The following is a 15,713-nucleotide window of genomic DNA, read 5'->3' on the forward strand; positions in this document are numbered from 1 at the left end:
AAAACGGCTGAACTAACTTAGGCAGAAGAAACGTAAATTGTTGGCTAGAGCGTCCAAATTTGGAACCTCGGAACTCAAGTTTGAATCCATGCCTCAAAACTTGGCTCAATTTTTTGTAATTCTAGGCCAATCACTTAATCCCCTTGTGCCTAGAAAAACAAATGTGAATTGTAATGTATGACATGTATATGTGTTATCGCTCCTTGATGTGTCTTGTATATTGTCTCCCAACCCTCATATAATGTAAAGTGGTCTTTTGCTTCCCAGCTAGGTTTGCACTATATAAATACCAATACATCAAATCACAAAAAGCACACTTTCTCTGTAAAGTTTTTTAGTTTAAGAAAGTTTTATTTGCATTTTGAATTAAATACAAACATATGTCATAAGTAAATGGAAAACTAAAAATATGAAGAAAAATTTACAAAACATATGCAATGAGCAATAAAACCAATATTAATAAGGATATAGAAAGGGGAAGAAAGAAAGAAAGAAAAAGAAAGATACAGGCGAAGAAGAAAAGTGAAGTTTTAACGTTTTGTCAAATTTGGTGCAATTCTATTCAACCATTTTTTCTGGAGTAGCGACATAAGTTTCTGATGTGAATTAAAAGGGGAAATCAATGTTTGAGACCCACCATTTCTTTTCTTAAACCTACTTGGTAGGTTACCTTGATTGTTAAATGTAGTGCCATTTGTACCAGTGGTTTGCTTTGTGAAGTGTGCTTGAACTAACATTTCAAATATAATTTAAACTGAAGCTCTAGCTCCCATCATCCACTTTGGGTTCTATGGGGTTTGGGAACCCGAAGGCTCATATTGGATGGCCACTATTACACTACATAGGACCTCGCTCTCATAACCTTAAAAGAATTGAAAAAACAAATAATGGGTCAGTGGTACACCCAAAATATTATAATGAAATAAGTTTTTGGTTTATTGCCTGGGGTCCAAATTCCTACATGGAGTTCACAAACACCAACAGGCACATCACCCATGATTTTGACCCAAAGTTCACACACCCAGCAGAATGTTTGTGAACTATGAAAGTCATAGACCTGTACCTAGAACCCTGCCTTAAATTGTGATCTCTATACAGATTCCAAAAGCCATAACCTTTGTAGACCTCTGTTGATCACCTGACAAAGTTCATGAACTTGGCCTTGGGGCTGGATACTTGTTGTGGTTTAGACACAGGGCCTGACCAAAGGCCAGACCCTGTGACCAACCTCTGACGCACCTGGCCAAAGGTCATGCCCGGTGGGCGTTGGCTGCATTTTGAGGCAGACTTGTTGGCCAACCCAAGCTGTTCATTGGCAAAGGCCTTGCCCAACTGGAATTGGCTGCACATTGTGAGTAGGGTAAAGGTCCATCCTGGCTGATAGCTTTGAGCAGAATTGTTAGCTTCTTGTTAGCTTCTTGTGATAGGTTTGTGTAAGGGCCTGGCTGCAGGCCCATCCCTGCAGCCAAATCCTGATGTGCATTTCCAAAGAAAGTGAGTAAAAAGGAGTTGGACAGCCACCACTGGTTAGGTGGAGGAGCTGGACAAAGGTCAGGCCCTGCAGCCAACCATTGTTTTACATGGCCAAAGTTTGTGTGCAGTGGGAGTTGGCTGGCTATTGCAAAGGTCAGGCTCTGTGGGCAACCCCCCCACCTATAACCAAAGACCTTGCTCAAAGGGGTTATCCACTGGTTGTGATAGCAAAGCATACTTTTCAGATGCAACAAATCCCGATTCGGTATTTGGAAGGAGAGTGTTTAGGGCGTCCTTTCCAACTACTGAATCCTAACAGTATCCATGAATGTTTTGTGACCGTGAATGCGGTCGCAAAACATTTGCATATTACCACCTACTTCAAGTGGGTGGTAACCCATTTGCAAATAGGAAGCCCCTTTGTGAATGATTGAAAAGGATTTTTTAGAGCAGGCAGTGATCCTACGGACCACTGCCTGGTCTTAAAAAATGAAAAGAAGACTTTTCATTTCACTTTTTGTAAATCATCTTGTTTTCCTTTAAGGGAAATAGGCTGCTTACGAAACAAAAGATTGCTTTATTTAAAAGCAATCATGGACATGGTGATCTGCTGACCTCAGCAGGCCACCATCCCTGTGATTTTTGTGATTCCTAAGGGGTGGCAAATTGCAATCTACCTCATTAATATTAATGAACTAGAGTGAATTGTGACCCCCTAGGAATCGCAATCTTAAACTCTTTGAGTTTCATGCATTGTAAATTGCAATTCTCAGGAATTCACAATTAGGTATTTGCAATTTACAATTTTAATGCATGTGCCTCTATGAGTGTTAAACATATATACAAAGCTACTACAAAAGTTTAACTAATATACTAGGTGAAGCACTAATGAGTTATACTACTTTTAACTCATAATATGCGAGTGGCAGTGTATATCTGTGTGTGAGTGGATGTCTACATGGCTATGTGGGTGTGTGTGAGTGGCTGTATGGGTGTATTAGTGGGTGTGTGAGTTGCTGAGTGGGTGATTGTGTGAGTGGCTGTATTGGTGAGGGAGTGGGTGCATCATTGGTTGCATGGTGGGTGAGTGAGTGTGTGAGTGACTGTATGGGTGAGTGAATAGGTATCTAAATCACTTCATGAGTGGTGGGGTGTGCACGAGAGACTGAGGTGCTCTTTGAGTGTGAGTTTGGATTGGTGTCGTTACAACGCAGGCTATTACAACGCCTGCTGTTACAACACGGTTTTTACATCGCATACCACTACAACGCATAGTGCTTTTAAGCGCTGGATAGTGATTTATTTAATTTACTATTCCAACTCCAGTCCCCGTGGATAGTAGGGAAGGTGTTGGATAGTAAATTAAATATATTCCCTATCCTAGAGCGCCCCCCAGCGCAATGCGTTGTAATGGTTTGCGTTGTAATGGTTGCGTTGTAATGGTAGTGCGTTGTAATAAATGCGTTGTAAGTGACGTTTCCCGTGAGTTTGGTTAAGTGAGTTTATGTGTAAGTGGCTGTATTGGAGAGTATGTATCTGACTGAATGGCTGTATGGGTGAGTCAGTGGATGTGTGAGTACTTCTATGGATGTGTGAATGGGTATGTAAGTGGGGGTGTGAGTGTGTGATTGGTTGTGTGGGTGAGTGGTTGACAGTGTTGAGAAGCTGTATGAGTTGTTGTATGGATGACTGACTAGATGTATGAGTAGCTGTATGGGTGAGTGAGTTATTGTGTGAGTGGCTGTGTGATTGGCTGTGTGAGTGAGTTGCTCTATGGATGAATACGTAGGTGTATGAGTACTTGTATGGGTCATGAGAAAATTACTTGGGGACCAGCCGAAACATGTCAGGACTGACATCACGCTGTGAATAAATAAACAATTTACTTGCTTACTGAGAGTGTTCTCCACTTCTGCTCTTTTCGTAAGAGTTGTGAAGGAATATATATATATATATATATACATATATATATATATATTTACACAAGGAGCCTACAAGTCCCATAAGTCCCATCCTGGGCGTTTATCTAAGCAAGAAGGAATGTGGTTCCTCAAGCGCTCCTTCATAACTGCCAAAGCCTCTGAAGAGAAGTGGGGACACTTCGAAACGCTTCAGGCATCCAGGGCAGTTTGAACAGTTAAAGGATATCGCTGTGCTGAAGGCGTTCTTACCATTTAAGGCTCCTTGTGGGCAGCTGAGGTCCGGGTGCTCCTTTGTACGTTGGGTACTTTGGAGCTGGAATATTTACGCGGCGACCCATGCCGCGGAAGGAGCACCACCCTGAAAGAACCGGGGGCCATGCGGTCTTGACTACGGGCCGAGAACATGGGACAGCAGCGCATGCATTTTGCACAAATTCCACACAGCGAGGCCCATCCGTGGGCTTGAAATGTTACCGACTGAATATTAGCACGACGTGAGGCACTACAAGTCCCATAAGTCCCATCCTGGGCGTGAATCTAAGCAAGAAGGAGTGTGGTGCCTCAAGCTCTCCTTCATAACTTCCAAAGCCTCTGAAGAGAAGTGGGGACACTTCGAAACGCGTCAGGCATCCAGGGCAGTTTGGACAGTTAAAGGATATCGCTGTGCTGAAGGCGTTCTTACCATTTAAGGCTCCTTGTGGGCAGCTGAGGTCCGGGTGCTCCTTTGTACATTGGGTACTTTGGAGCTGGAATATATATATATATATATATATATATATATATATATATATATATATATATATATATATATATATATATATATATATATATATATATATATATATATATATATATATATATATATATATATATATATATATATATATATATATATATATATATGAGACAAAGTACCCTTTTATAAATTTTACATCAGAATACGCTATTCTTTAGGAAAAATCCATACATCCAGATAGAATCTTCTGACATCTAGATTACAAACTCCGGTCACCTACAGCTTGATTGAACCTGGCTTGAATATGGAGTGCCGCCAGCTGTTGTGTATTTTAATATGAGATATTCTTTTCCCCGCCCCTCTTACTTGACTACTCAAATTAAAGCCAACGCACAAATAATTGCGTTATGTAGCGCATGTTTTTTTTCCTTATTTACATCATATTATAATTTTTGAAATGTGAAGTTTGTGATAGTTTGCTTGAAAAGACTTGCAGATTACTGCATTGAATGTCATAATACTATAATACATAGATACTGGGAGAAACCGTGAAACCAGTCATGTTATTTGATGAAGTAATGGAGTAATTGCTAACTAGGATATTAAAGCACTGTAAATTATAACGTAGCCCTCAGCCTTAACTCATTCCCCCCCAAAAAATACAGGGTTGGGTGTAATTGTCATTAACTCTGCCCCTTTCCTTCAAACCGCTTGTTTCCATTTGTTCTAAATGAATGAACATTTAATTGCATTCTGAGTGGATGTTTTTTCTATCTTTCATCTACAGAAGCTGGAGGGTGGTCTCCCCTATTTTCAAATAGGTATCAATGGCTCCAAATTGATCTGGGAGAAAGGACTGAAATCACAGCCATTGCCACCCAAGGGAGGTACGGAAGTTCAGACTGGGTGACAAGCTACCTCTTGATGTTTAGTGACACTGGAAGGAATTGGAAGCAGTATCGTCAAGAAGAAAACATATGGGTAAGTGATACACTGAATGAGCTAGTGTGTGTTAGAATGTTTAATGCTGACGTTGTTTGAACACTTAACATGTAGACACCATATTATAGGGCTTAGCACTGACATTAGGAATTGGCCTGCTAATTAACACATTTCACGAAAATATTGAGTTTTAAAGTTTCAATCTAGAAAATCATGCATAGGACTGAACAGATTTTTCATGGTGGAATTCCTTTCTGTGTCCTAGAATATCTAGCGTCACACAAACACTACTTGATCAGTTGAGCTATGGTGTATTTAAGAATTAATCTGGCCATTGCTTGTGTTTCCAGTTTACATTTCATCATATTATCTGTATGTGCCAATTCAAGAATGAAAGTAGTACACAGTGAGATACCTTCTATCAGTCAAGATTGGCAGATATGTCCTGAAAGCAATTACACTCATAATATGGGTTCAATGCCATTTGCATTTCTAAACATAAACCTTTATGGAATATACTACCATTTCATGAAAAAGATCTTCAATAAAAGGGACTATATGAAGTAGAATTCTTTTTGAGGAGTTCAGCTCCTGAGTAGTTGGTTTCTCTGGTATCTTTGCTTAGAACACTTTTATCTATTGTCACACAAATGCTATTCTTGGAGATGCATTTTTAGATTTCAGGTCATTATGAGAATCGGTGATTGATCTTTTGTCAATGTCTTTTATGGGATTACTCAATTATTGCTTTAAGCATTTTCTATCTATCCATCAGCCTGTCAGTATTTGTAGACACACAGATATTTACAATTCCGCATGGATGTAGTATAGTCGAATGTTTCCATCTACACCCCTCTAATATAGATAGGAGTCTTCTATTCATTCTAATATTTTAATATATGTGGCTACATTGCACCGAAAAGACTATTTCTTAGATTGTAACAAAACAATTATTTAAACCTCATGCAATCATAACGAAGAATCAATTGTTGTGTTAACATATAGAGTATGCATATTATACCAAAGGAACAAATGCAGCCAAAGCAGTAATGCAGAAAATAGCCATAGAACAGACTTCCATTTCGGACATGATGGATGCTCACGGGTGTGGTTGCCTACTGTCAACATAGCTTGAGTTAAGAAGTAAGTTTATGGCACTTGAAGAAGGCTTCAGATTACCTACCTAATGTCCAACAGTAGGCTGGTAATTATTGCATCTGCTCATTGATAACTTGTAAGTAATGCTTTTTTGTCACATAGGTGCACAATCCCACCATATAGCAGGAGAACAATATATCACATGTTGTAGTCTTGCCTTGAACTAAAATCTTTGCTAAAATCAATCGGCACAGTGTTTGACTATGAAACACCGCTTTAATGGAAAGGCTTATCTATTTGATGCATTTTGTGTTGTGAATAGTTGAGTTGTGGGATCCATTGTACGGAGAGACCGTTTGTGAAAGATTAATGCTTTGAGACTGATTTATCAACTTTTCGCACAGGTGGAAAGTCATAGAACGTGATGCAAACTGATGTAAATTGTTGATTCAAATAGCACCAGGCACTACCTATTTACATCAAGGGGGCTTCCCATGAGTGGTACTTGGGGATACCCATGCTATCACCTATGGTTTTTTATACATTGCATAAACAAAATACACCATTTTGAGGCAGGCGCTAACAAGGTGACATGTTTCTATTTCTTCTAACTTTTCAATCATTGCATGTGTGTTGCACATTACAGCAACAAATACAATGTAGGAATACTTTAAAAGTAAGTCTAAGTTCAATATTTTGTAGTTGAAAGGTACCCTTCCAGCACAAAAATGCATTCTAGACATCACATATATATTTTTCGACTGTAGTATGGTGCTAGGCAGCTTGAAAGAGCACCAGGCTGGACAACAAAGCATCAGCACCATATCATAGTTAATATGGCAGTGCCCCTTTCTCCCCTTCTAACAGAACACTGTGCAGTAACTTTGTGTACTATATTGAGTTATTAATTAGTAAATCTCACCCTTATGTTTCTGATCTTAGAGCACTGTCCCGGAATTTATATGACTCTTTTTCTTCACTTGTTCAAGCACTCAGAACTTGACACAGTAATAAGTATTGGTACTACTGGCATCCAAACTCATGGGGAATATGGAATTGATCTGGAAGTGAAAAAGATGGGGTAATGCGGGCTTCAAGCTTTTGCTATAAAAAAGCACTAGGTTTGTGTCCCCCTAAGTAATAATATTCCTCTCTTGTAGCTTTGACTTTAAGAGGCAGGCACACAGAAACATTTAAGACATGGGCAAAGTGAGTAATTGGCTAGGGCCCATCTTCCAAGGTGCCCCCTGATAAAGTTAACCTTCTTTATATTTCACCTATTTGCCTATTGTACCCACCCTTTCTCTACTCTTCCTAGCTCTACCTCTGATGCTTTCTTTCTCTGCCCAATGCCATCTTAAGGATTTTTGATCCGTCAAGGTTTTGTGTGACTCTTTTACTGAAAGTGCAGCCTTTGATTAAGTATTGTTCGGCATCATGCAGACCTGAATTACTACAAAATTGGTGATAAAATTTAAAGTTGTTCTAAATAGTGGCCTATTGTGCCTTCCCAGTAAGCTCCAAGAAAACACTGCAGTTACCAGACTCTACAGCTAAGGAAATTAAGATTAAAGAAATGGGGCATCACTTCCACATGCCTCTCTTTACCTCCCAGCTTTCAAACACCGCTTAAAATTTTCTTTCTTGTTAGTAGATAGAGAAAAGTTACTGTTAGCAGTTCCATTTATGTTGCTCCAAAATGAATAGCCTGCAGTGCCTCAAAGTAGAGGATTCAGCCAATGGAATCCTAGTGTGATCTCACATCGCTTGTAGAAGCTTGAAACTTCTAAAGGTCCTTAATTTTGGTCAAGCTCTTTGGAAAAAGTTGATATAACATACCATTAACATGTATGTTAGACCGTGCATCTTTTCCCCAGACTTTTTACTTTCTGACCTCCTGTTTTTATGTCGTTTTTGCTGGCTTTAGGACTCTGACCACTGCTGACCAGTGCTAAAGTGCATGTCCTCATATTTAAAATGTGATGACAATTGGTGTATCCATGATTGGTACATTTGGTACATATAGTGTATTATGGATTTCAATAATACACTATCCTGGTTTATAAATTCATTTATAAGCCAATATAGTGTATTATTGAATTTGGTATATATTTCTCTGTTATTGTCTTACTGGATTTTGTTTTTACACTTTGAGATGTCAAATATTAATTGTTTGATTATTCAGACCCTTACATACCAAGTACCCTCTGGGTTTATACAGTTGTCCTGGCTGTATTTGATATTGTTATAACACATATCAGGTCTGTATTTGATATTGTCATAACACAGATCAGGTTTGAACTTGATTGTTTGTTTCTAGTGTAGTTATTGTATATAACATGTCTATTATTCAGCATAATGTTTTCTTATAGTTAGTTTAATATTTTTGTATAAATAAAATGATTTTTTTACTGTGACAATTGGTACATTGAGGGAAGGTTACCACTTTAGATGTATGGTCTTATTTCTGTTTGATACCAATTAGTTGCCTAGGAATTTCCTTTGTGAACAATTGCATTTTCCCTGTCCTAGATACAAATATTAGTAGCAGGAGGTCCTCATATTTACATTGACTTAAGAGGTCCCTGCCACCCACCAGCACTCTTACAGAAGGTCCTGAACAGAGTGAGTAGATAAGTCACCCACAAACTTGACATCGCATTTTATGTGTAATGACTTTGGAAGCATTGCTTCACCCTGAACCATGGAGTAAGTCTGTTCCCAATTCAGGCCATGGATTGGTGTAGTTTCCAAAGTGTAACTGTAAAAAACCTACTGAGAGCACAAGGGATCTTTCAGCATTGTTCATTCTTGAAGCATTCGTAACTTAAGATGTTTTAATTGGATTCTAATTGTTTTTATCTTGTTTTGAAGATTAAAAGAGATACTATTTTCATACCTCATTGCGGAATCTTTTTTGTGGTGTGTTCACTGTGTTACTGTATCCCCATAGGCACAACTGCTTTACACATTGCCTCTTATTTTAAGCATGACTACTCTATATCAAGCTACCGGAGGAAGAGCACCCTGTCTAGAATTGTGGTCCCTACTTGGACAATGTGCATACCTCTGCCAACTAGGAGCCCCAATTTCTAATAATGTATACACAAACCCACATTTTAAAGGTTCATGTTTATGTAATCATTATTGCACGTGTTTGTGTAAAGGCAAATCATAAAACTCATGATAAGTCAAGAGTTATATTTTTGAAGGTTTCCTTTAGTTGTGACCTTAAAGGAACAGTCATACTTTGAGTCCAAATGTTATGTAGGCATTATTAGAAAAGGAATCAATTACACTTTGTCATTGGACAACTAAGTATACCTTGCCATGTGGAGACAGGGAAAAACTGGATTTATTTCAAAGGCAAAATAAAGTTTCCCTGTATTTTCAGCATGGGAAGAAAAGGAATAATAGTATCCCTCCACCTCCTGTTGGGCACGCATAGTGAGGATGTGAGACTACTTGGGCCTACTTGCTTCTGGCTTTTGGGCTCAGAAAGGTAACTGCATGTTCTTCAGGATTCACAGTGTATCCCCCGCCAACAGCTCGGTACACACTTTCCTTCCATCTTACTTGTCCACAGTACAAGTCATAACCTGTGCCCTGCAGGTGCTTGAAACCCAACCTGAGAAATCTTTCACAAGTTACTGCCACTAGTGGGGAATAGGGCCTCAGAAGATAGAGACATATTTTAGTGCTCTTGAGGTGCCCTTGAAAATCTCAGCCTTGGAGTTTGCATCCTGGCATAGCAGCAATTCTAATATTTGGACCGTATATAACACAGGTGCCCAGTCTTTGGTATGCCTCTTGCATTACTCTCTCTCTGGCATAGGAGTCCACCCTAGCTCTGCAGTCATATTTCTCTGCTTTCACACCACTCCCTGTTGTCTAAGCAACTTGAGGGAGTGTTTCCAGAGAATCAGAGCACTGCAAAGAGGCAGCCACTGTGAGCAATGCTGTTAAGCCCTTCTTGCACTGCTATTATTCACCTTTCAAGTCCTCTATTACTGGCTGCCAAGTTAACTCTATATGAAGTCAGGCTCTACTGCGAGAAACATGTTTCTTTCACCTGCACCATAGACAACCACCCCTTTTTCAGGGCAGTAACCGTAGACGTGGAATGGCACCCTTACCACATCGTCTGGGGAGTGCACAATCTGTTCTACAAGTGAGCGATTGCCATGCTCTGTCACCAAAATGGTGCAGGTGACAGAGACTGTTTCACTCTTGTCCTTCTGGAAAAATATTGCCCTACCAAAATCATTGTGCACACATCTCATAAAGCAGTAGCTAGAGTGCATTCAGGAAAAGGACCATCCCTACGTCTGTTTACCACTACCTCTGCACTTTCATGTTACCTATAACTTACATGTGTCCCTTAATTATGCTTCTCTTTTTCAATATAGCACTCTCCCTTCCTGTGACACATATCTACAGCAATGTTCCTTATTCTGCTATACCCTCTTCATAGCTGTGGAGACCAATACCTGTGCCTTTAACAACTCCCCATCTGAGATGCCCTGCAGCCTAAATCTTTCCACTACTATGTTCCTTCTCCACCCTCTGTGTACCTCTCCTAAAGTGATCTATCAAACCATACTCGTCCCTAACGACCTCATCACTCTCATTATCTGGATGCTCTTACCGCATTGACTTCCACTTTACATGGACTGTCTGGTAGTTGATGTGCCTCTGTTATGTCCGCATGTCTACTTGAGCCATTTCAAAAGTTATAATCACTCTGATTCACAAAAAGTACATATATGTATCGGCATGCTGTTCTCTCTGGCCTATTTCTCTAACTGCATCTTCCGAGTCACTACCTGTATGCTGCTCCCTAGCAAATCCTGCTCCATGCATGCACTATCTGTCTCTCCGCATTGCGTCTTCTAGTCTTTCCTCTTTTCCACAACCTACCTAATGCATGAACCTCCTCACAAACCAAACTGCCTGAACCCTGGGTTCACACACTTCTGTCACTGTTTGTAATGTCTCCCTGGTTGCTAAACCCAGCTGCCTGCAGTGCAACTGTCTGATGGATCATGCTGCCTCAACATTTACTCCCTAAATCCAATCTCTTTCTACTTGTGATTGTGATGCTTATTTGCACTCTTTGCAGCTGCACTTCTATTCCTTTATACCAGCAACCTCTCTCTTTTCACTGACATTGCTTACATGTCCTTCCCCACCTTCATCAGTGCTTCTTCTGCGCCTTCATTATTTCGTTTTCCACACAATTTTTAAATCAATAGTTTATGCTCATTGTCATTTTGGTGACACCTACTTGGTTTTCTGTTATCTCTGGTGTCTTACACCTGACTCCACTGTCTCATACCTCTAGGTTTCTTTCTATGCAACTTTTGGCTGTGCTTTCTTTTCTTGTGCGTGTTCTTTGCTTTAGCACACTCAACAAATACTGTGGTAATGCACATTGTCTTACAACCCGCTAAGTGTATTCCAGAGTTGCCCTTCTATATAATACATTTCACTTTATATATGTGCCACTTTCCAACCAGTTTCATCTCATTTCCTGTGTATCCCAGAAGCTATTTTTCTTCTCTTCCTAACTTCCTTTTCCCCAAGTCCCCATTCTTTGCTGGTGCCAAATACATTTGCCCTCTTCTTTCTAGCTTCAGTCTTTCTACTGTGCTACCTTCATTCCCATTTGATATGCTTTGTCTACTCCCCCCTTCTGCTGTGCATCCTCTTCCCCCCTGCAGTGTTTTTCACTGCCCACACTCTGCAGTGCTCTCTCTGCTTCCTTATGTTACGTTCATTCTGTACCAATGTTTCTCTCTGCTATCTTTGCTGCCTTGCTTCGGCAAAATCACCAGCCAAAAACCCCTCTTGGCAGGGATCTAGTCTTAGTCTAAAGCTATGCTCTCTCTCCCTTCCTCCTATACTATGCAATGAGAAAAGAAAAAGATATAATTACATATAGTTAGGGGTATGGCTTCAAGATAGCCATTCCCCCAGGCCCAATACAAGGCTTTCCATCTCATATTGCATTTTTCTTAACACACCTCCCCTGCTTAAATCCTTATCGAATTCGGATTACAAGGTGAAGAGAAAGTACAAGAACGGGCCATTATAAAATACCTGTGATCATTAAGAGAGGCTAGGCAGGGCGCACTAAGATCGCTCATCTGGAATGAGACTCAACAAGGCAGCAAAATGAACAACTGGGCTCACACACAGAGGTGCGAGACCCTAGAACATATCTGGGACTCGAAGTTACCCTGCCATGCCGTTAAGCTAGCTGTGAATAAAAAAATAACAAGCATTGAAAATGCAATATGTCTCGCCTTTGATTAAGTTAAAGCCATTTGCTTTGCTAATGGTATTGTATAGCAAAGCAAATGGCTTTAACTTAAAGAAAGGTGAGACCTAATGTTAGTCAGTGCCAGTTAGTCAGTGTCAGTCAGTCAGTGTCAGTCAGTGTCAGTCAGTCAGTTTCAGTCAGTGTTAGTCAGTCATTGTCAGTCAGTCAGTGAGTGTCAGTCAGTCATTGTCAGTCAGTCAGTGTCAGTCAATTAATGTCAGTCAATCAATGTCAGTCATTCAGTGTCAGTTAGTCAGTGTCAGTCAGTGTCAGTCAGTCAGTCAGTGTCAGTCAGTCATTGTCAGTCAGTCATTGTCAGTCAATCAGTGTCAGCCATTCAGTGTCAGTCAGTCAGTGTCAGTCAGTGTCAGTCAGTCAGTGTCAGTCAGTGTCAGTCAATCAGTGTCAGTCAGTCAGTCAGTGTCAGTCAGTGTCAGTTAGTCACTGTCAGTCAGTCAGTGTCAGTCAGTCAATGTCAGTCAGTCAGTATCAGCTAGAGCAGCTCTGCTGACCTGGTTCTCTGGCTCTAAAGCAGCTCTGCTGACCTGGTTCTCTGGCACTAAAGCAGCTCTGCTGACCTGGTTTCCCTGGCTCTACAGCAGCTCTGCTGGCCTGGTTCTCTGGCTCTAGAGCAGCTCTGCTGGCCTAGTTCTTAGGCTCTAGAGCAGCTCTGCTGACTTGGTTCTGTGGCTCTACAGCAGCTCTGCTGACCTGGTTCTCTGGCTCTAACACAGCTCTGCTGACCCGGTTCTATGGCTCTACAGCAGTCCTGCTGACCTGGTTCTCTGGCTCTAGAGCAGCTCTGGTGACCTGGTTCTTAGGCTCTAGAGCAGCTCTGCTGACTGGGTTCTCTGGCTCCAAAGCAATTCTGCTGACCTGGCTCGATGGCTCTAAAGCAGCTCTGCTGACCTGGTTCTCTGGCTCTAGAGCAGCTCTGCTGGCCTGGTTCTTATGCTCTAAAGCAGCTCTGCTAACCTGGTTCTCTTCCTCTAAAGCAGCTCTGCTGGCCTGGTTTCTCTGGCTCGAAAGCAGCTCTGTTGACCTGGTTCCCTCCCTCTAAAACAGCTCTGTTGACCTGGTTCTCTGGCTCTAGAGCAGCTCTGCTGCACTGGTTCTCTGGCTCTAAAGCAGCTCTGCTGACCTAGTTCTCTGGCTCTAAAGCAGCTCTGTTGGCCTGGTTCTCTGGCTCTAGAGCAGCTCTTCTGTACTGGTTCTCTGGCTCTAGAGCAGCTCTGCTGACCTGGTTGTCTCCCTCTGGGGCAGCTCTGCTGACCTGGTTCTTAGGCTGTAGAGCATCTTTGCTGACCTGGTTCTCTGGCTCTAAAGCAGCTCTGTGGACCTAGTTATCTGACTCTAAAGGCTCTGACCATTTAAACACACCTCTGTAATCCAACCCTACCTTCAACGAAATATACTCCTCAGATCATCATAATGCACAAATGAATGCATGAATAGATTGCTTTAAAAAGCTAAACACCAGAGAGATAAGGTGTGTTTATGATGCAGCAGAATTCCACATTTTGCGTGGGTGTAGAAAAAAAAGTGCTTTGAGTTCTTTAAAGGAAAGAGTGTAAATCCGCCTGTAAACGATCCAATCCCAGTGGGCCTGCCTAAAAGGAGACAAGGTGGCAACAAGAAATGATTGGCATGCCTTCAGTGCAAACAAAAAGGTCTCCGTTTCCAGATACCTAAGAGCCTTGCTAGATCGCAGTCAGCACACACTGGGGTTGACTGTGGAAATATGTTATTGTGTACAAAAAAGGAGAATTGCTCCTTTTTTAGGTGTCCCCTCACTCACCGGGGTTACCCCACGGTGACATGCTTCATCATTGGGGCCATCCCAGTCCTCTACGGGCTGGGGCGTGCTGCGACTTGCGAAGTTACGTAGGAGCACTTTTTAAGACTATGTGTGGTGCATGTGTAATTGTGGGGAGTGGACTATGTGATGTGTTTTAAAAATACCTGCCCAGTAGGTTTACAATAAACTTTATTCTTGCCTCTATGTGGTAATATTAAAAACGGGGTGGAAAGATAGGCTGCCCTAAACTTAATGTGTCCAGATGTACCTATCAACTCCTATAGTCGACATGTTTCGTGCATACCCCAAGCACTTCTTCGGGACTACACAGGGACCAGCCCTGTGTTCGCCACTCCTTAACTCTTCAATGAGGTGTTAACATTTTTTTAAATTATTAAATCTTAACTGCAGCAAACTCTATTAAGTGCATGCAAAGATACCTACGTATTTTGTTCCAAAAAACACGTGGTTCATTTTCTGAGACCTAATTGGGCCCCATGGATTCGGAGGGGTTCGATATCCTAGCAACTTTGTGCACCGGATACCTCCTACATTTAGGCACCTACTTGTGTCCCTCCGGTCCGGTATCGAACCCCTCCGAATCCATGGGGCCCAGTTAGGTCTCAGAAAATGAACCACGTGTTTTTTGGAACAAAATACGTAGGTATCTTTGCATGCACTTAATAGAGTTTGCTGCAGTTAAGATTTAATAATTTAAAAAAATGTTAACACCTCATTGAAGAGTTAAGGAGTGGCGAACACAGGGCTGGTCCCTGTGTAGTCCCGAAGAAGTGCTTGGGGTATGCACGAAACATGTCGACTATAGGAGTTGATAGGTACATCTGGACACATTAAGTTTAGGGCAGCCTATCTTTCCACCCCGTTTTTAATATTACCACCTAGAGGCAAGAATAAAGTTTATTGTAAACCTACTGGGCAGGTATTTTTAAAACACATCACATAGTCCACTCCCCACAATTACACATGCACCACACAAAGTCTTAAAAAGTGCTCCTACGTAACTTCGCAAGTCGCAGCACGCCCCAGCCCGTAGAGGACTGGGATGGCCCCAATGATGAAGCATGTCACCGTGGGGCAACCCCGGTGAGTGAGGGGACACCTAAAAAAGGAGCAATTCTCCTTTTTTGTACACAATAACATATTTCCACAGTCAACCCCAGTGTGTGCTGACTGCGATCTAGCAAGGCTCTTAGGTATCTGGAAACGGAGACCTTTTTGTTTGACTTAATATTTGGAGGGCAATCCTAGCTAAAATTCCTCTAACTCCCTTTCTTATTTGTTGATGCCTTCAGTGCAATCATTGCACTGCTTTAGGCATAATTTGTGACGCCAAATGACGCGCACGAATGAAAGCTGAAGGCAGAGCTGGGACGAGGCTTCTGGAATTGTATTGATTCC

General features: G+C 41.4%; 1 protein-coding gene across 1 annotated transcript in view; it reads left to right on the forward strand.

Annotated features, from left to right (window-relative positions):
* CNTNAP4 (contactin associated protein family member 4) overlaps positions 1 to 15,713 on the forward strand; it is a 1,879,337-nt gene that overhangs the window by 489,579 nt on the left and 1,374,045 nt on the right. Inside the window, exon 3 of the mRNA XM_086961154.1 lies at positions 4,919 to 5,112. Within this exon, the coding sequence (XP_086817280.1) occupies positions 4,919 to 5,112 (194 nt within the window). The remainder of the gene's footprint in view (positions 1 to 4,918; positions 5,113 to 15,713) is intronic.

The sequence above is a fragment of the Lissotriton vulgaris genome, chromosome 3_1 (assembly GCF_964263255.1).
Source record: "Lissotriton vulgaris chromosome 3_1, aLisVul1.2, whole genome shotgun sequence".
In the NCBI taxonomy this organism is placed as follows: Eukaryota; Metazoa; Chordata; class Amphibia; order Caudata; family Salamandridae; genus Lissotriton; species Lissotriton vulgaris.